At 43.3% G+C, this 22094-nt stretch overlaps 1 protein-coding gene across 1 annotated transcript in view; it reads left to right on the forward strand.

Annotated features, from left to right (window-relative positions):
• The first annotated feature begins 11358 nt into the window (after positions 1 to 11358).
• SNRNP48 (small nuclear ribonucleoprotein 48kDa (U11/U12)) overlaps positions 11359 to 22094 on the forward strand; it is a 33030-nt gene continuing 22294 nt past the window's right edge. Inside the window, exon 1 of the mRNA XM_009883796.1 lies at positions 11359 to 11473. Within this exon, the coding sequence (XP_009882098.1) occupies positions 11359 to 11473 (115 nt within the window). The remainder of the gene's footprint in view (positions 11474 to 22094) is intronic.

Here is a 22094-nt window from a genome sequence, read left to right on the forward strand (position 1 = left end):
AATAACTTTTACAATGCTGACAACAAATAGAGATCTAACATTTAGTTTTACAAATTTGCCTTTTGCTTACCCATAGTAAACCTAACTCTGGAACTGTGCTACCTATAAACCTTTCCTCCTGTTAGAACCGAAAGCATGCCCTGCGCTTCTGTAAAAAAAAAAAAAGGTTTTTTGAATGGTAGTTGGGAAAGATAATGAAATGCCCTTTAAGAAATGTTGTCATTGAAATGAGCACTTGCTACAGCAGTCGTGGTGAGATTCAATTGTTTTTATGTGTGTGAAGCACCACTATCTTTCTGCAGAGACAATCCTTTGCTGATGCCTTTGGGACAACTTCTGCAGCAAGATGCAATGGTGTAAGGTAGGCAGAGTCCTGGATCACGGGTATATCTTGGATCATATGCATGTTTTCAGCAGGTGTTACTAGTTTCATACCACACAAGGCATTTCTAAATAGTTGAACAGCGCAGTCAGAGGGCTCCTGACGCTCACAAAAAGAGCAGCGTGAGTGAGGTTTCCAGGTGATTTCCCAGCCAGGAGAGCGGGGAGCGAGGCCAGCACAGTCCCTCTGGGGATGGGGAGGAGGGCTGGGGGTTCGCCTGCGTGAGGGGGACTGAGAGGAGACAAACACGGCGGGGAGAGCCATGTCACCTCAATGGCCTGTGAGCAGGATACACCCTCCTTCTCTGCCGGAGTGACAGCAGTAGGTGTTTACTGGGATTCAGGGTTCCTTCTAGTGGCATCCGCCATGCTCTTCACCCCAGTGTGTTTGCCTCCACCTGGTAAGTCCCTTAGCAGGTAAGACAAATGCATTAATAACAGTGCAAAACACGTCAGAATTGCGAGAGATGCGGAGCTGAGTGCTGCCAGCGCCAAGTTCAATTCACGCATAATTTCCCCATTTAAATGTTTTGGAGTGAGTCATTTTGGGCTGTGCCAACACCAGTGCTGCAAGAGGTAGTGTTTCTCTGTCTGTGTGGCGGTGTGTCGGCTCAGCACAGATGGTGCAAAGCCCCGTCACTGAAACACCCGGCTTGGTGCAGAGGGTGGGTTTGCTTCCTCCAGGGGTGGAGGAAGAGCGAGTGGGATGGGCTGAGTCAAGACATCTCCCCAGCCCAGCACCACAGCTCAAAACCACACCAGGCAGGGGCTACTCAGCAGGGTACACCTGGCCTGTCAGCAGGCATTGGAGAGAAAATGAATTTTAACCCTTCTTTAAGGCCATCCATAACCGCCTTTCTAAATTGCAGCATTTAAGCTAATTAGAAATGTGGAGTGGGGCACGTTTCTCTGGTGGTGCTCCTCTGGTCTGGTTGGGAAGTGAAACAAAGGTTCCTCATTCCTCTGGGGAGCACAAGGTAGACTGCCTTCTGCGTGTCCATACCAATAATGTGCCCAGGCTGGAGGCTCTGAAATAGGGATTGCCTGCCAGGTCCATGTGGCCAGGGAGGCTGCTGACACAACTGGAGGGTTACGGTGGAGGTTTTAGCAAAGGCTGATCCTGAAAGACATGTTACTGGGCTTTGAAAAGCTTTCAGATCCACTGGGTGTAACTTTTGAGAACAAGAATAGGAATAGGTGATGGTCCTCTGTAACCGTCTTTGCTTCCAACAGAGTCTGACGATGCTCCCATTTTTTGCTGAAAGTCAGAGCTCCTGAAATCACCTGCTTATCTGGAAATTACATTTCTAAACTAAAAAGGTGAGTAAAAGGAATAAGCCGTCTGCTATTTTAAATATCTGATGATTTTTAAGATAATCTGGTGATTTATGTTGCTGAGTACAGGATCTTTGAAAGCTTGAGTGTGGTGGTCCTTGAAATCTGTGAATTCACTGTGATACATTTCCTACAAAATGATGCACAAATTGGGAGTAGTCCCCAAATTTGTAGCCTGTCTGAGCTAATTCTGCTGCAATCTGCGATACAGATCCCACTTTCCCAATGCTTGCTGATGGTTACAGTGCGATAGTATCTCAATGACTTTTCAAGTTAGTTATTAATCAGTAAAAACTCTGAATAATTTGAAATATAGCAGTTAGGAAACAGTGGTTCGGAATTACACCTGGCTGACAGTTCTGGTGAGAAACATGTATTTATGGGTTAGTAGTACAGTGGGCACTCCCACACTGTACTGCCCCATTATTCTGCTATACAGGCAAAATAATCTTTCAGTAATAGTAGACAGGGCAGCATCTATAACCCAATGAGTTCTTATCTACTTTTCTGCATCTACCTTTAATTTCAGTTCCTGTATTGCAAGCTTTTCATGTGTGGCCCAAGGACATAATAAAGTTTTTTCTCATGACCAGCCTTTCATTAGCAGGTTTCATTAGCTATAGATCCGTGCTGGACTTTCAGAGAGAAGTTTCTGCAGTTCATGATCAATATCAAGCCTTCCATAACAGAGATTCAGCCTCTTGGGTCCTCATGTAATCAAGGCAGCTTAACACTTTGCTGTTGTAAGGAACTCTGTTCTGTAACTTAAAAATTCATCGAGTTTTAAATGCTCAAGCAAAATTCCTTAGGTTTTAGGAAGGTTGCTTTTATGACTTTGGGTTGGGTTTTTTTTACCCTAATTTAGTTTGCTGCTTTCAAGAAGGGGAAAAAAAGAAAGGACAAGTGTGCTGTTCTGGCATGTTAAAAAAGCTCTGGTGTCCTCTTTGAAAGTTAACTTTCCATAAATTCGTTGATGACTTCTTTTTCCCAGCAGTGCTGTGTCTCAGCCCTTTGAACCAAGCCGAGTAGCGATCACCAGCTGTGTGTTCCTGGATTTCAGAGGGTCTTGATTCTTTCTTTTCAAAGTTCTTAATCCATTTTTTCAAAAAGACTGAGAATTCATTGCTGCAGCTGAAACATACCCATGAGCATCCTGTGAAAATCTTAAGGGAAAGATGAAGGTAATTAGGCACGTGTGTTAAGTATCTAAATACATTTAAATTGTTTGCCTTATATGCACTGACAAAATCCAGGTCCTAAGCACCTCCAACAGTCTACTCTAAATTAGTGGGCACGTAGGACCCCAGTCTCTTTTTGCTTCATTCATCTCCTTTGAAAAAGCTTTTCTTAGTGTGTGACAAAATTTGTTTCACAGTGAACCACCCTCTTCAAAAAGTCAGGCTTTACTTCACTTCTCATGTTATTCCTTTTTTCTTCGTTTTTATTACCAGGAAATATAAAAGTTAAGGAGAGATAGGGACTAAAATAGTTTCTGAACTACCTTAAAAAAAATCTTAATTTCTGCCAGACTGCTATCACTTTCAGCAAACTCCTGTTTTTACCAGCCCCCACTTCAAAAGTGCAGCTTAAAATATTTTTAATTGTGATTCCTCACGTGCCTGGCGGTTGCGCTGCAGTCCCTAATTAGGCAGTGACACGCTATTGTTTTTCCCACCTGTGCCATGAGCGACGCAGATGGGGCACTGTGGGAGCTCAGCTACTGTGGGACAGGCTAAGTAGGCTCTTATCCTCCACGCAAAGCAGCTTCTTTGAGAGGAGGCAACGTATGCACCGTGCCCTGCCAGTCTGTTACACAAGAATTTGTGAGACATCTGTGGATTACTGGCGAGAGGATGCTCGGTTTACGTAATGGTACCCAGTTTCCAGGCAGCACTTCTTATCCATAGATATTAAAGTGCTCTGCACAAAAAAAAAAAAAAAAAAAAAAAAAAGAGGGCGGTGTTATCATCCTCAATTTACATATTCTGTGTTGGGCTTTGGGGAAAGAGCATTTTCTCGTGGTCAGAGCAGTGGTAAAAGACAAGACCGCTTGTGCAAAGATTTAAAACACTTGAGCAATGTGCCTGAGTGAATGAGTCTTACCTATTTAGGACTTAAGACCTGTGTCTGAATATGAAACATGCCTGAATTACCTTTGTGTAACCTTTTAGTCATAGAATGAAATACTACTAATTACCTGTCTGTCTCTGGCATCTTATATTTTGGGCTGCAGAAGTAGCAGTCCCTATAACTTGCTTTGCTTAACACTTTTCATATGAAGACCTTGTCTTTAGTTGCATGTAGCTTGTGCGGGTGTGCATAACTGTGCAGGTTGGGATTTTCAAAGCTGTCTCAAGCTGATGTTAAAAAAACCTTTTGGAGAAAGTGCTTCTGCAAAAACAAGTCAGGACAAAATGAAGTTGGGGGAAAATATTCTTAGGCATATTGTGGGGGAGTTTCAGCCTGACCCTGTCGCTGGGCGCAGGCTTTAAAGTTGCCAGTGTTATTTCAGTGTCTGCACACCTCATATGCCCCATTCGCACAAGCCCTCTGCTTTAGTTCTGCCCCTGTGAAATGAAATAATACCACTTTCTTTCTGCAGTTTTTCATGTGTTTTGCCTTTTTCACCTGTAAGCTCTGCAAGACCAGAGTCTCTTGTCTTCAACATACTGTCTGGCTTGTCTAGACCCCAGTGTTATTCCAGGAACTTGCTGTATCTTCACTACAAGAAATTTATGCTAATGTAATATCATTATAAGCTCTTTGATCAGCATTTCACAACATATTGAAAGAAAAATACGTTTAGGAAGAGGAGTGTATCTTGTAGGGAAGATCACTTGTTTGACCTTAATCTGTCATTGGCAAAGCTTCCAGGCTGCACTGTATTAGCAGATGGATAATCGGCTCCAGCTGAAATTACTTGCACAGTTAAGTAGTTTATTTTCTCATTTTCCGACAGTGAGAGTCTCTAAGAAAAGGGCTGGCATATAAGTGCTCACGTACGTTCCTCTACGAGTGCGTTGGGCTCATCGTTTGAACTGCTTGAGTGAGCAGCTGAGGTGTTACCACCTCTTCTCCAGTGCTTCGTGCATGGACCAAAAGCTGGAGCCAGGGCACTGTCGGCTTTCCTTTGCGGGGGGAAGACTGGCACAAAAGTGCAGCACCCCACGTGGGACCCATTCCACAGGACACAGGGAGGGAGGTTTTTCACAGACTTCACTGGATTTTGGATCATCTTTGGTTTGTTGTTTTTTTTTCCTTAGAACAGCTTGCAAAGCTTCTCTGTATTGAGCTTTTCGGCGACATTTTTGTGCCATGCAGACAGAAAGAATTAAAAGAGAAAATTTACGACAGCAGTACAAAAAATTTGAAAATCACAAGATTCAGAGGAGATAAGATTCAGGTGATAAAACCAGAGAAAACAATAGAATGAACATGCATTTTGCATGCACACAATCTTATTGTCTGTAACTTTTGTTAGCAGGTTAAGGAGAGGAATTACAAACATTTTTCCAAAAGTGTAAGCAACATGAAAACCAAAAATTACCAGTGCTGCTAATTACACAGCTTCTGATGACTTTGACATCTCTGGAAAGGAATTCCCCACACCACGACTGGATCGGATTTGCACAGTTTTTGTCAAGATGACTACTCCCCTAACTGATTCAAATATTATTAGAGCAAAATTAAGTGATGTGCAATTCCTGTCTTGTGTCCCAAAAGTAGTCTCTCATTTGAATGTGAAGATGTAGAGAGCTATTGATTATACGTTAAAACAATGTAAGCAAATTGTGCACAAACTAAGAGGTGCATCCAAGAGTTCTGTTAGGGAATAATGCATTTATTCACTCAGGAATGACATCTATAAATTTGCACCTGATGAATAATAATATAGATGCTCAGTAATGTAGTTACAGAAATGTTATGTTTTTAGAATGGCAGAAAAGTGTCATTTGAAGCTGACTTCTCTCCTTGGCACATAAACCTGACATAACTGTTACCAATGACATAGGGTAATTTTAATGAAACATAATTGAAAGAAATTGAAAGGTGGGGTGGATTTGGAACTCTCATCTCAATTATATTAATTCTGCTTATATTAACCACAGACAAAAGAAATTCATTTAACTATGCTTTATTCCTAACAGAATTGTGGGTAAATGACATTCAAAGAAAACTGAAAAAGAAAAGAAGAGCAGTTCCTCTGCTTAAAGTTGTAGAAGCTGAATAAAAAAGGGAATTTTTTTGAAAATAAGGAAAAGCTGCAGCAACTAGTGAAATAGTCACAGATTTTGCAAGGATGTTCAGTCATTCCAGATTTTGTGATGTAAAGAAAAATGATTCAGGAACAGACAAGATGAAGCCAACACTGTTGAGACAAGTATGGGCTGGCAGTGCTGGTCTTCCAAATGATGTGAATTTGTGTATGAGTTGCTATGTTGTGTGCCTCGTTAATATTTAGATGCTGTAAAGTTGTTTGGAGAAACTGTGCTCCTCGGAAAGGGCTGCTGTAAATGGACTTTGCTTACTCTGTTGCTACTCTGTTGTACCCAGTTCTTGATGCACCGGACCTTAGTGTGGCCTGAGATTCCTAGAAGAAGGGATTGCCCTTAAATCATTTCGACCGTCCTCATTTCAGGTCTGGTTTATAGGTGAGAATAAAACAATTTAGCTTTGGAGTGTATCCAAGCAGGGAACCGTTCTCTTTTCTCCACTTAAAAGACGATGTTCCGGTATCGGTGTGATAAGCGGATGCCCATGTCAGAAGAGGAGGCAGCTCAAGGGCCCGATGGCGGGAAACCTTCCAAGAACTGGAGCAGCGAGTTTCAGTTCATTGAAGTGTTTTGAGGTTTTGGGGTTGGGTGCATGACCTGCCTGTTCCAGTATGGCGCTAAGCCATGCACCATTTTTTCCCCCTATGCTGTTGGTTGGGGTTTTTTTCTTTTTAAAAAGGAAATGGATGCAAAGGTGGGATGGGGGTTTAGAGATGTTCCAAGTCCCTGGTGTGGTTAACTGTGGGAGCAGTATGGTCAGACATCCAGTGGTCAATTTAGAGGCAAATAAAGAAATCTGGGAAGATCCCAATCATCTGGATGTAGAGCAGAAAGGAGTAAGCCATGACATGAAGTCACAAAGAAACACAACGAGTGTTGAGTAAAAAAAAAAAAGTATTGGATCAGGAGGCACAGGTATTTCAAAAAAAGACAGAAAGCTTTGACCAGTTTGGCACCCTAAAAGAGTTGCTACCTGTCTTGTGGCAAAGCCTTGCAAACGTAGGAGCCTGCAGCCTCGCTTGTCCTGTGGCTTGCCCGCACCTTGGCCACGCAGAACGGGGAGGTGCAGAGCTGAACTACTCCAGCTCTGAAGCAGCATGGTGCTGCGCCCGAGCTAGTTAAGCCTGCTAAAATGGGACTGGGAGCCAGGGCTACAGCAGGAATTTTAAGACTCTGGAATCTGCATTGAGGGTCAATTTTATCTGGTTGCAAATACGCATGTTTTAGTGCGGGTAGGGCACCTGTGTACAGCACACACAAATCAGCTCCAACAACAGGCATGAAAAATCTTTCTAGACTGCTTTGTGGCTATATATGATTGATAAGATCAACAATTCTTATTTAGCTTTGGGGAAGCACAAAGCATAGGCTGTGTCTACATTAAAAGATTTTACACTGTGACAAGAGCAGGTCGGCGACCTAAATGGCGGTGAGCTCCCTACACCCACGTTGCATGAAGCGTGGGATTCTTACATGAGATGACACGTAGTCAGACAGAACACAGGGCCCACAGCATACCTGTACCCTTCTGGGGCAGCCACTGTGGGGGAGGTGGGATGCTCTGCTGTGTCCATGAGGGCATGAGGTACCTCCATCTACATCTGAGATAGTTGCGTGGGCTCCAGCTACAGTCAGCAGAGTCTTGCAAGGACAGTCAGGTGTGACTCTGCTCTCCACCGACAGCTTTAGGTGGATCCTACACCTGGCCCACATATAGGTACTGCACCGTGGCCACCCAAAATTAAGAAATAAAAATCCTGCTTAGCTTTTTAGCAGTTAGCCTGTGTATTGCAGCTCTGCCGGTGCTGCAGACCTCAATGGCGCAAAAGAAGGATAATTACATATTTCTTATACAAATTATTTGGAGACTGCCGTTGGCCTGAACTATTCAGGATTCATCTAAGGGCAGGGAGAAAAGGTGCCAAAGAGTATGCATGCGAACTGTGAGTGAAGGAGAAAGACTGGTGTAGCTAGATATTCCCTGTAGATGCCCATGGAATTTAAATTTTTTGAAAAGGTCAGTTTTTTTTTCATCTTCTAGCAACCTTGTAGTGTGAAGTCTGTTGTTCCAGTGTAAATAATTGTATTCTTAGTTCAGTAGCTGAAATAAGTAAGAAATCATGAAATTTTTTTGGTTTGTTTCAGCATAAAGTGTGGGAATGACAAAAATACTTGCAATAACTATATGAAACTGCATTTTTCGTGGACTTAAAATTTACAGGCAACATTTTCTCTAGTTCTGATGAGTCCCTGGACTTTGCATAAATTAGCAAGCACTGGCATTTTCTTAATGTCACTAATGACATTTTGGCCAAGAGGGTCTCAGCTGACTTTGTTCAGTACAGAATTGCACATGGCATGTCCTGAGGGGAATTACTGCATCGCTGTGTTTGTTTACATTGCTCTTTAAGCTGCCATCCCCAGCAAGTGTAATTAGTTGTCCAGTGAAACAAGATCTTTCATTACCATCTTTCCTAATGCTTAATCTAGGAATAATTCTCTGGGATATTTGTTATATGTGGAGTAAACAAAATGTTTCCTTCTCAACGTGGTGAATAAAGTTACTGTTTTCAAATGCTGAATTGATGAAAGACACAGTTTACCCAAAGGCACCGTTTTAGAGGGATAAATGAGGGAAACTGGACATTGATCTGGTGCAATGTTGTCGAGGTTATTACATGGCGAATTTAGTGAAGAACGTATTATTCCAAGCTCTTACAGAATTATATCAGCCAAGGGGCCAGCTAAGAAAGAAAAAATCTCTTTCCAGGAGACAGAGGACTGCACCGAGTATTTGATAGTAACTGTTCTGTGACTCAAGTGATGGTGATGGATTAAGCCAAGGTTAATGTGACCTAGCTGAACCTACAGCTATGGGTGTATACAGGAGGGACGTCTGGTAACGCCGCTCGCCGCCACACTGCACTCCGGAGAACAAGAGGAGTGTGCTTACTGTAACTGCTGTACGCCTTTATCACAGCATCCAGGCAGAAAGAGTGCTTTTGGTGTCAGTATTCAGTGCTTTTGGGATTGGAATAGAGTAAAAAGTGCTCCCACAGAGTCAATGAGGTTTTAACAAAACATCAAACTCGCTTATGAATCAGACTTGTGTCAGGGCTTGGGGGCGTAGACCACTTCAAGCGTGTTGTGAACCTGCAGCCGGGATACCTGACCTCCCACCAGTAGGGCAGTTCAGCCACCACTCCCAATGTGAGCAGCGTTTCAGGCCAGTGCTGTGCTTTTAAATATCCCACCTTAATTCTTTTTCTCCCAATGAATACACATTTCCCTCTTTCTTCTGAAAAGGTCAGTCTCTGCCTAAATGGGGGGGGTATGCCGTTACTCAATGTGTGGTGTCTGTTGGCACATTGTGCTTCTAAGGTCTTGATGTCTTGTTTCTTCGCTGCGCAGGCTGTGTTAGGGCAAGGCTGTGTTAGTTCTTATATCCCATCGGTCTCAGAATAGCGTCATTAGAGGGCTCGACATAATAAAGTGCACCAAGGGCCAAGGGATGTGAAAACTAAGTATCTGACATCTGAGAAAGGCTTCAGCACATAGGATCTGTGCTTTCTGTGCTCCATAGAGGTTAATTATTTCACGGGCAAAAATATTGTCTCTGAATGGCATGTTCCCCAGGAGGTTAAAATGCTCCCCTATTTAATTGGGTTACTGATTCCCTTACCATTAAGAAAAATTGCATCAGTTTTAGTTGGAGAATAAGGCAGTAAAAGAAGTGATGGAACAGCTCATTAGTCAGGGACCGTGACATTTTTTGGCAAATAAGCAACAGGGTTTTCTTTTTTTTATTTGATATAAAAGAAACGTAACAAAAAACAAGCAAGCAAAACACGAATTTTATCAGCCTGACACCAATGCAAAGAAAGGGATCCAGTTTGCATTTAGATGTTGGTGAAAACAGGTTGGGCCGGTGGAGAGGTAAGTACAGCGCTCATTGCTCCTCCTTTAAAATGCTCTTCCCTTCTTGTCTAAATCTAGCTGCCCAATTTTCTTTTTCATTTCACTGTTGAACAACTCTACTGCAGTTGAAGTAGTTTGGGGAAAAGACAAGTCATCCCCTCGCTTGAACTGCTCGTCTGTCATGGCAGAACCTATGGAGTAAGGAGACGAAGCCTGGCGTATAGCACTTGGGAGGAACAGAGGACAATTTACCTTGAATTGTGCTGCAAATAAAAGTAATGCAGTCTTTAGACTGCTGGTGTAATGTGGTCCTTCCCCCCAAACTAGGTAAAAAACCCTAATCAATTCTAGAGCACACACAGTTCAAACATGCTTTGGGAGCATTAATTAATGGTAGTCTAGGTATGTACAGATGGAAAGAAATTGTTCCAGCCAAAAAGAGATTAAATGAGTGACTCGTGGCGCCACTCACCCCTTCTTTCCCCGAATCCTTTGGCATTTGGGATTCTTTGCTACAGAATGAGCATCTCACCTCGAGCAGTGGAGGAGGACCTCAGCCTCAGTGTACTCATGCCCTTTATGCCCTCTCAGGATCTCCTCTATCTCAGCTAGAGAGCCTCTTCTGAGGAGAGGCTGGGGATGGTACTGGTCTGAGATCAGGGAATTTGCAGAAGACCTCAGATGAGCAGTAATCCATTACCCTTCCAAATTACTCATATCCCCTCAAGCAACCAGGATGGAACCCACACCTGCAAGCAAAAAAGTTGCACCAACAGCAGCCAAGTCTCTGCCAGCACTGAACTATGGCTGGATAAGCAAAGGCCTTCCAACGGGAGGAGATTCACACAATCTGCTCAAGAGACTTGACAATTTCTACCAGTTCCCAAAATTTCTGAATTCCAACCAGAGGTGATGTAGATTTCCGTGCCAAGAGGCATAACATCTTCTGGAAGCAGCCTGAGGCAGAAGAGCCTTCCACATAGACACCGAATTGCTGCGATGACATAGAGAGCTGGCGGTGGTGGTGAGCGGAGTTTATTCCCATGTTGCAGTTGATGGCAGCCCAAATTCATCAAGTGGATGTCACTGTCACTGAGATTTACTCATGCAGTAAAGTTAGCCTTGCAAAAACCTATCTTAAGTGGATGGAGAATTGCTACCATTACACTGTACATAAGGAAACAGGCAGAAACACTATCTGAACTGTGTTGCAAACTGATTGGCCCAAGAATGTGATTTTCTCAGTTGCAATTTGCCATCCACCCTACACATTACACCTGGGAAAGGTAACTGTTATGTCTATGGATGGTCCTCAAGGTTTCTCCTGGCTGTCCTGCTACATACCAACGATGCCACTAGTAACCAACTGCAAATAAGTCTTCAAATCACAGCGAGGAAAATGCTGCTCCCTCCCGAATGGGGCAGCGCCCCACTGCCACTGTGTGACAAAATGCCAATGCTGTACAAGCAGAGAAACAGAGACACCACCAATGCTCTGTCACTTGCGCCTCCTCCTGATGAGACAGCATCACAGCTGAACAACTTTGGGGAACACCAGGTTTCCAGTAAGTCTCTCAAACCCAGTCTTTTGAGATTTAGTGGAATGATAATTTTTAACTGTGGCTGTTGCTTTCTGTCCATTCGTGAGCTGTGTTTGATAAAGATTATGCTGTAAACACATCCTCACAAACAATGAGATTGGACAAGTAAGCATGTGGCGTACAAGACCTTATTTATTGATTTGCACTGGACAAAGTTTTTTGGAAGAGCTGTTTCCCATGAAAAAATGCAGATTTTTTAGATGCACTGTGGTAGTGCAGCATGTTTAACAGCATGTTAGATGGGAGCAAATCTATACAATGGCTTTCACTCTCTCACCAAAATATTTCAATAATGTTCAAAAACCATTAGAAGCAAAACAAGATACATTTTTCTCTGACTTTACCATCATAATTTATTCCATTTTGAACCGTATGTGGTGTTAAAATATCAGAATATGTTGGTTTTCATTAATTTATTATGTATTAAATTGTAATATGAAAATTCAAAGTTGAAAATGCCAGAATTCTGTTGCAGAACAGAAATTCTATTTGTCGAACATCTCAGTAACCGGGCGTTGCAGTCCGTGAAGACTGTAGCTTGGGCTTTCAGTTGTAAGAGGACGTTTTCAGGGTTGATGGGTGGTGAGTCGGGATGTCCCAGCGGTTAGTTAACACGTTACCTTGAGACGACAATCAAGGCTCATGCTGTGCAGAATTTCTGTGTTGCTATAGATGGGTCACTTGCTCTTTCTAGGCCTCATTTCTCTGGCTATAACCATGCTGTGTGACTAACAACAACGCACAGGTCTGTTAAAGGAGGAATGTGATAATGAATGTGATGCGCTGAAGCATCATGGACAAATGACTGAATTGCAAGACAAGTGGAACACCACTAACACTGTTTCTACTGACACTTTTTTTTTTTAATTGGAACCTAACGACAACAGCATTTCTCCATGGTGTTCCTTACATGGTTAATTTAAGTGAGCATAATAAAAATCAAGCAAACTGTCATATGTATAAGCAGTTTGAGTCTTTTTTTTAACTCTGTTTCCAAGAAACTGACTGACGATTCAGTATTAACGTGGTCACCACAGCCTTCCATGAGAGACAAGAGCTTAATTTCTGCTTTAATGAAGAAGCAAAAAAAATATGTTTGTTTGTCAAATCATCTTTAAACACCATACAGAGGAAGAAAGCCATGTACACAGCTATGGTCCTTTGTTTCTTGGCAGAATACCTGGAATGTGAAGGGAAATGACTTTTATAATAGAAGAACATGTTATGGGATAAGTCTTTCCCAAGCAATTATGTTCTTTCACAGCAATGCTTTCATGAAAGATAATCTGATGAAATTCTTCTGGTCAGGAGCCTATTTTTAATTAAATGCCTTAAGGATAGCTCTAAAAGAGAAAGCATTTAGCTTGCTTGGTTTTAATGGCTATCAGTAAACCCTGAATGATTCACGTGGTCAAAGACACCGAATTTGGCAATAAATCCTAACTCATCCCAGCCCGAATCTGTGGTTGGGCAGAGGGGTTATAAAGTGAATTAAGAAGACTCTCTCTGCTGCACAGACCTCTGGAGGCTGGGGGAAGACCTACACCTGCTTGCCCTGCCCCTATGCTCCCCTATAGCCATAGGTATAGGACACTTTCAGATGGACGATTGGTCTGATGCAGTGACGGTACTCTCATGCCACTATGTTTAGACTCTCGAGAGTCTCACCTTTTGCATCCCCAGCAGCCTTTTGGGTCCCAAACATAGTGAGTTCAAGCACACTCTCTGGAAATGTTGATGAACAGCTCTGATGATGGGCAGTCGAACATATCGGGAAGACCAATCAGTAATTTAGGCTGCCTACAACTCAAATACAAAGGGGGCCTGAAATTTATAGATATATATATGACTTACATGCATATATAAAAAATACATTTACATATATATACATACTACATTTGAAAGTTATTCACACAGATTAAATACATACTTGAGTTAAGAGACACAGAGCACACAACAGTCTCTAGCAACAAGTGTCTGGAGATTTTAGTAAGATATTCTTGGGTGCAGCTGTTTGGGCAGCAGACTGTGTGTTCTGCTTTGGGAGTTTCTGAACCTCTGCGGGACGAAGTCCAGGCTCATTGGGTACACCTGGGAACCCTCTGAGACACCTGAGGGTGCCTGCTAGTGCCAGAGAAAGAGGAGGGAAAGGGAGCCAGCAGGCTGTGGGCCTGAGCAAGCTCTAGCAGCTGCTAATGAGCATAATGAGCTGCCCTTGACCCAGGGTGCCTAAAGCCTTTGTCACAGCTGCCCCCAATTAGGTAGGGTGAAGCATCCTTTAGCCAGGGCTCAGGAGAGGACTATATAAGAGCTGTGGTCCAGAACACAGATTCTAGAGGCTGTGGTTTGTGCAGTAGAGTGTAAGGAAGGGGAGGTACCTTCCTTGAATTTACAGTGTTGTGACTGTCTCAGCTATGGTGGTGATATGCCATGGGGGAACTCTGCCCAGCAGGTGTTGGAGCAGCTGTCCCTGCGAGGGCAGAGGCTTTGATGCAGACTGAGCTCTGGATAGCAGATGTACCCCTCTAAGTCCTGGGCTGTAGGGAGTACCTGAGGCTTCTTCCTGATGCCCGGAGAGATGGCCTGCTGTCCTGCAGGATGTGTGCTGTCTTGGAGAAACTGTGCTGCCACGTGGAGGAGGAAGTGAGCAGGCAATGCGGCATCAGAGAGGATGAAAGGGGAGATAGATGGGGTCTTCTCTGAGACACAACAGCTTGAAGAACCCCAGATCTCAACTGCAGCAGAGAAACAGGCAGTATCCACTCAGTATCATATTAAGGTAAGTGCAATTTCTTGAGAATGGGAAAGATGGAAGCTGGCAACTTCTTTTGCCAAGAGAAAGGCTCCTGCCCCACCTAAGGGCTTACAACTGCAAATTATGTTCACAATCCTCAAAGTTGAATTGGACCTAGATCTGCCTTCAAGCAAAGGATCTGGTCCACCTGACCCTAAGCCATGCAAGACCACCTGGAAGAAACAGTGAGTCCATGTAAACAGGTAACTCCCTGCTGCAGGAGACAGTGGTACCTATTGGTTGCCCTGACTTATCATCTAGAAAGGTTTGCTGCCTGCTGGGGGCCAGGACTGGGGATGCTGTGGAGGGAATGCTGAAGCTCATCCAACCCTTTGACTACTATCCCCTGCTGTTATTTTGTATGGGCACAAATGACACTGCCAGGGAAACCTGCACGGTATCAAAAGTGACTACAGAGCTCTAGGGGCAGTAGTCAAAGGTGTGGGTGCCCAGGTGATGTTTAATACTTCTGGTGAGGGGAGAGGGCATGAGGAGGAGGAAGGTACTGATAGTACAGGTCAATAACTTGCTGTGTTGGCAACAGTGTTTTAGGTTCTATAACCATGGGACCAACTTGACAAATTTCTAGGATGAAAGGACTGGCCTGGCAGATGAGAGCAGAGCAGTGGATGTTGCCTGCCTACGCTTCAGTAAGGCTTTCAGTGCTGTCTGCTGAAAGGTTGTCCTGGAGAAGCTGATGAACTATGGTCTGGATGAGCAGATGGTGAGGTGGATTGAAAAAACCGGCTGAATGGCTGGGCCTAGGGAGCGGTGAGCAGCAGCACAAAGTCTAGTTGGAAGCCAGTAACTAGTGGTGTACACCTGGGGTCAATGCTAGGCCCAATCCTGTTCATAATCATAAGTGATATGGGTGATGGGACAGAGTGCAGATGAGCTCAAACTGGGAGGAGTGCTGATACACCAGAGGGTCATGCTACCATCCAGAGGAACCTTGCCAAGGCAAGTGGTATCCTGGGCTGCATTAAGCAAGCATTGCCAACAGGTCAAGGGAGGTGATCCTTCCTCTCTCCTCAGCACTGGTGATTTCACACCTGGTACACTGTGTCCAGTTCTGGGCTTCTTGGTACAAGGGAGACATAAGCATACTGGAGAGAGGCCAGCAAAGGGTTACAAAAATGATGAAGGGACTGGAGTATCTCTTCCAAAAGAGGAAAGGCTGAGTGAGCTGGGACTCTTCAGCCTAGAGAGGAGAGGGCTCAGGGGTGATTTTATCAATATGTGTATGTAAAATCTGAAGGGAAGGTGTTCAGAAGATGAAGCCAGGCTCTTTTCAGTGGTGCTCAGTGACAGGATCAGAGGTAATGGGCCCAAACCGAAACACAGGAGGCTCTACCTGAACATCAGGAAACTTTTTTTTTTCCTGTGAGGGTGACTGAGTGCTGGCACAGGTTGCCCAGAGAGGTGGTGGAGTTCCTGGAGATATGCAAAAGCTATCTGGACGTGGTCCTGGGCAACCTGCTCTAGAGGACCCTGTCTTGACTGGGGAGTTGGACCAGATTTTGTCCAGAGATCCCTTCCAACCTCAGCCCTTCTGTGATTCTGCCTGTTACTGCCACAGGGCTCTCTGATGTCAAGACTAGAAATGTATTAAACACTACTGTGGTATTTCACGCTTTGATTTCACTTCAGATTTCTGACTGCATCAGGAAAGTAAATTTGCAGAGTGCTACCTTGAGACAATACTCTAACGAGAATATGCTCATTACAGATGGAGCTGTCTGAGCACATTAGTTGTAGAGAGAAGAGTGTCTGAAAAACAGTCCTTGGAGCATTAAAAAACCTTTGCTTGATTATGGCACAAGCTGAGACTAACACAGAGGTGTAGCCTCACATGTAATGTGCTATAGATGGCCACATTGCATCAAATGGGCAGCCACTCAACAGCCCTAGTGGTTTGGCCTTTGTTAGAAGAGTGATGGACTCCATCTTAGGATGTTATCCATGTAATTTTAATTAATTCAGCAGCTGGAAAGGAGGTTTACATTATGTGTGGCGAACTTAGCATGCTGGCTGTGCACACACTCATCCTAAAAATAGACATGGCCGTATTGTCAATGGTACAGTGAGTTTACTTTAATTTGGGGCTGACACTTGGGCTTCACATCAGCAAACAGAGCCAAGTCAGGAAAATATACTTCATCCAGAAGCAAAACTATAAAACTTGGTCTGTTCTAAATTTAACTTCATATCATTATGCTCCAAAAATTTTCTAAACAGGAAAGAAAATACTATTTCAGTTTTACCTTCCATTGAAGATTTCTTCTGTTTACAAGTATCGATTAAATAATCCCCACAGTAAATAAAAGATATATTCCATTTCTTTGAGGAAAGTGAAGCAACCAACAGTATAGTGAGTTCCCCCAGGTCACACAATATATTTGTTCCATTTAGAAATACAGATGAGACCCTTCCACTAGCTACAAGCCCTCCTTTCCTGAAAGCTCCTTGAGAAAGTAACATCTAGATTTGGAGCCAAGAAATTCTTTAATGTACCAAAGCAGACTTTGTAGTGCAGAAGCAGACAAAGTCTGAATGATGCTAATAAGGTAATCAGTTAATCTCCATTTCTCCTGATCTTTGATGTATTAAAACAATTGATGTGAAGTTTCTGATTAAAGTGAGTATTTCAGCAGGTACTTATTAATCAAGCCCACTTGTTTTTTACTAAGCTTGAACAAATCTTCTGATCATATACAGTTAACATGCTTCTAGTTGAAAACAACATATAAGCCTTAATTCAGGATAATATTGAAAATGTAACTAAATAATGTATAGATCCATCTTAAAACTTGTGAGCAACAGTTCATTTTTACTATTCAAGTATGATACTTCTTAACTGGAAACAGATATTGAGTGATCAGGATTTAACCTACAGTGGTAAGCAAAAAAAAAACAAAAATTAAAAATTGTGAGTTATGACAACCAGCTGTATCCTGAAAATGGCCCCAGCCAGCAGGCTGACAGTCAAATTGGACTGTTTGGCTGAACTGCGGCAGTACTGCCATATTGCTAATGACCAATTTCTGCAGCAGTGAGTTCTCTTTCTGGTGCTGTTGTATTTTTCCCTTGATTCTTTCATAGGACTCTGGTTGTCTTTTAGGCATAATACTGTCTTGCTAAAGTATGCTTAACAGTCTATAATGGCAGTTTAAAGCATTTTTTCTTTTCCATAACTTTTACAATATGTTTAGGAGTAGAATACAGTGCATTGGATTAGAAAATGTGTTTGTCCAGCTTGGGTATTAATTGCTCCTGGGGGTCTCAATACTTATCTGTTTCAAACCACAGGATTCTCTTTGAAAGGCAGTTGTTTGCATAATCCATCCTTTTACTCTGTATCGGACACGAACACCAGCGCTCACAGAGCCAACAGTGCTCTTCCATGGAAAGCGAGTTGCTCTAAATTTTAGAAAAATGGTCCTTTCCCAGCAAAATAGCAAGACAGGGATCTGCTCAGACTGATCAAGGAAGACTTAAGAAAGAAGTCTGGGAAGGTAAAAGAAAATGCTGATTAATTTTTTTTAATCATTTTAAAATCAGAGCAGGTGCTGGAAGAATCAGATGGGAGAGAGGTCAGCAGGTGAGATGCAGAGCTACAATTTCATGAAGAGTGTCCATGCTCCAGAAACATGCTTGGGGCTATCACTGCCCTCCTGCTTTATCTGTACTTTTTGTTGACTGTCACCTGATGATATGGTCTCTCTGCATTGCTCCAAGGGCAGCCCAGGCTCAGGCATCTGCTGAAAGTAGGTTCCTGCTACATGCAAACATATTTTCTTGAGGTGCTTGTGTTTTGGTTTGTGGGTTGTTGTTTGTTTTTTTTTTTTCAAATGATGACAGATGCAATCCCAAGCTGGCCCTATGAGGGTCCCTACATCTGTTACTCTTAGAAAGCCAACTGTGTCCTGGGCTGCATCAAAAGCAATGTGGCCAGCAGGTCAAGGGAGGTGATTCTGCCACTCTACTGTGCTCTTGTGAGACCCCACCTGGAGTACTACATCCAGCTCTAGGGCCTCCCAACACAAGAAGGACATGGATCTGTTGGAGCAGGTCCAGAGGAGGGCCGTGAAGATGATCAGAGGGGTGGAGCCCCTCTCCTATGAGGACAGGCTGAGAGAGTTGGGATTGTTCAGCCTGGAGAAGAGAAGGCTCCAGGGAGACCTTATAGTGGTCTTTCTGTACCTGAAGGGGGCCTACAGGAAAGACCGGGACACACACACACACACACAAACACACACACTCTCTCTCTATCAGAGATTGTGGTGATAGGATGAGGGGGAATAGCTTCACACTGGAAGAAGGGAGATTTAGATTAGATATTAGGAAGAAATTTTTCACTGAGGGTGGGAAGGCACTGGAACAAGTTGCCCAGGAAGTTGCGGATGCCCCATCCCTGGAGGTGTTTAAGGCCAGGCTGGAGCAACCTGGTCTAGTGGGAAGTGTCCTGGCCTGTAGCAGGGGAGTTAGTTCAAGGTCCCTTCCAACTTGAACCATTCCATGATCTGGGAAGGTGAGGGCTCCAGTCAGGGTAGTTGTGTACTCGAATGTGAAGAGGTGAGGGAGTGCTGCAGTGCACTGAGGCCCACAAGCGACACCTGTGGCAGTTGCTAAAAAAGGTCAAAACCTGATATCTGAGCCTAACTAACACAGTACAGTGTGCATGCATACTGTTCTTCCCTTCCACTTCCCAAAACCACGTGGCTGCATCTACACTGTTGATGGGAGCAGTCCCCTACTTGCACGCGTCCAGTGCCTGGGAGCTCTTTGGTTGGGTGCTGGCTGATGCAGGTGAGTGACCTGTTGGGGACCACGAGCAGCTTTGCAGGACAGTGGCAGGGCTGGTGGCTGGGGCTGAGTGGGTGACAGCCAAGGCTCTAGCAGCTGGGGACACTGAGGCTGCATGGAGCTGGCACCTTGGCAGCAGGCATAGCAGCCAGCTGCAGAAGACCAAGTGAAGTGGGTTATCAGGTGAATTAAATTGCTTGTTAAATAATAAACCTCCCCCTAAGAAAGTGCCTTTTAATAAGAGGAGGAAGAATGCCTGTGTTTTGCTCTTTTTACAGGTTTTAGTGTTCTGTATTTGTGCTGCAGGTTAGGGTAGCAAAGGAAAACTTTTTAGTGCCTACAACAATTCAGCTGCTCTCTGGAGAAATTTTGGCATAAAGCAAATTGTTAATAATACTATAATATGATCATCAATAATAATGAGTAGATGTAGTAGGCCATTATTATGCTATGCATAGGGCTTTTATTATGCATTGTATACAACTCCTGCTAAAAGAGGTCTCCTGTCCTGAAGGATTTAAGGTCTAAGGCTCTTGTCTCATAATTTACAGTATACAAGTGCATTTCTTAATCTGTATGCAAAGCCAACATAGTCAGTTGCATGGGACTAGTCAGTCACAGGATTACAGCCATCTTAGAGCAGAAATGAAAGTTGGCTGGGAGGACCCAGTGCTCATTTTTTTAAATTTAGCTAATATGCTTTATTTTCTTGTAAAGTCAAGGCAGCTTTCAGTTTAGGAAGCATAGGGCAGTGTATGGCAGCTCCAATAACTCACTGTGATTGCCAAGTGAATATGGTTGCAATGAGTCTCTGTAAATCCCAGAAAGTCTCCAGGGTATACTGTGCCTTTCCCTTAATTTAGAAATGGTTATTTACAGTCAGCAACAGCCTTGAGAGTACAGAGAAATGAACAACTCTCCTAAAGTGCCTGTAGTTTCTGCCCTCTGACTGAAAAGACAGAGGTCCTTTAGTAGTGTAAAAGTTGTCATTAGTAAATAGCTACTATAACACAGCAGCACCAACTTTACTGCAGGATAAATGTCTAACAAGTCATGAATTTTGTTCATTCATAGTGGCTAATGTTGGTGAAGGCACAGCACTCCGCGTTCTTTTATGCGAAGAGGTCAGTGGCAGGGGAACTTTGCCATGTGCGATCTGATGTTTTATTTGTCTCTTAAAATTTGCAGTTGCCATTCTCTGGACTGTCACCACAGCTTGACACCAGCTGAATGAGGGCTCTCTTGGAGGGGACAAGGGGAGCCACTTGTGGTACCCTTCAGGGCTTCGCACAGCAGCTGAAACCAAAGCGCTTGCTCAGCAGCAGCAGTGCTTATGGCCCAGCCTTGTGGTCCTCCACTCTGTTCCCTGGTTTTCCTGACTATGTGAAAAATGCAGTCAGGTCCCACATACACTGTGAGCACTTTCTTGCATGTTTTGGGATACAGAGCCACATATGCACAAGAATATCACTTTCCCAGCTGCAGAGTCAAACAGTTTTTGAAGTGGAAGATCAGAATAAGCCCTATTTATTGCTGTTGTAGACAGCACCAATTAAAATAGCCCTTGGGAATCCCTATGTTTATCATTCAAAAGTCCACTCTGACTGCTTTTCTTAGACTTCTAAAAGAGACTTTCTTCTTTCCTCCCCTCTCAAAAAGCTTGACTAGAATAACTGGTATTTCCACAGTATCACGCATTTGATACAGCTATCATGCCAAAATGAAAATTAGATGTGTGGGTTTTTCCATTAGTTCTGAATGTGCATAGCTTAAAACATAAGAAGATGAAGAGGAAAAAGTGTCTTCATTTGTGATAGGATAATTTGTTAATCTAGCATGTATTGTAGGGTGGTTTTGCCGCTCTAAAGGTGGGTGAGATGTAGCAATACATCTTAGAGCTCTTTACTTCGCTTCTTTTAAGACTGGGTATCATAAGACTTCTTCAAAACTGGATTGCTGCCAGCTAACCTAAATTGGGGCTGTGCTTTGAGGAAACCAATTCCCCAGCAAGTGTGGGTGTAGCCTGTTGAGGGATGGCAGTTCTTCCTCTCTGTCCATCTGCCAGCTGCCTCAGCCCACAGTCTGCTGTATTCCCAGCTGGGAAATAACGAGCTTCAAAACAAGATAGCAAAATAGTTGAACATATTTTGAAATAGCTAAACCATTAAAACAGCAATTTAGAAAGCCATCATATTGGCTATCACAGCTAAGAAGAGCAAAAATCTTTGTATTGGCCTTTGTGCTACTTACAGGCGAGATAATCAATCCTTCTAGGGCAAGTTTACCTTCCAACGTGACCAGTGAAAAGTACATAAAGCAATACATATAGCAGCTTAAAACTATGTGCATTTAAAAGAAAAGGAATGAAGGGTTAAGGTGAGCATGATGAACAGTTAAATAGTCTGTCCCTCCATAGTCTTTCCAACAAAAGTGTAGGCATAAAACCAATCTTTCCTCTGAAAAAATCTGTGTTGATTGTGATTTACTTTGTACTACATGGTGATATGTTGGTTTTCATTCTTTCTGCATATACAAAAGCATATTTTTCTCTAATACCAGCACTTAAAAGTTATTTGTACTGTACATATATAGAAGATGAGATATCAGAGTACTACTCATACTGTGCAATACCATACTTCCGCTCTGTCTGCTTTTCTCCTTACCCCCAGTCCAGCCCAATGTGTGTGATAGCAGTGCTGCTGGGCTGCTCACCAAGTCTTATTTTTGCTACCAAAATATCTCCTTTTTGATGCGAGATAGCCAGAGTGCTGCTCTGTGTGCAGCAGCATGAGAGGAGCAGACATTGACAGCACTGCCATACCATGTGTAATGCAGAATCTGACTCATTTGCAGAAGTGATAAGAATGTTTATTGACCATTTTGGTAGAGTTGAGCAAGAACTGAAAAAGTGTGCTTTCTTTATGGATACTCATGGTGCCTTTGCTCACAGCTGCAAGGGGAGTTGTAACCCACCTGTACCTGACA

The sequence above is a fragment of the Charadrius vociferus genome, unplaced genomic scaffold (genome assembly GCF_000708025.1).
Source record: "Charadrius vociferus isolate BGI_N301 unplaced genomic scaffold, ASM70802v2 scaffold103, whole genome shotgun sequence".
Taxonomy (NCBI): domain Eukaryota; kingdom Metazoa; phylum Chordata; class Aves; order Charadriiformes; family Charadriidae; genus Charadrius; species Charadrius vociferus.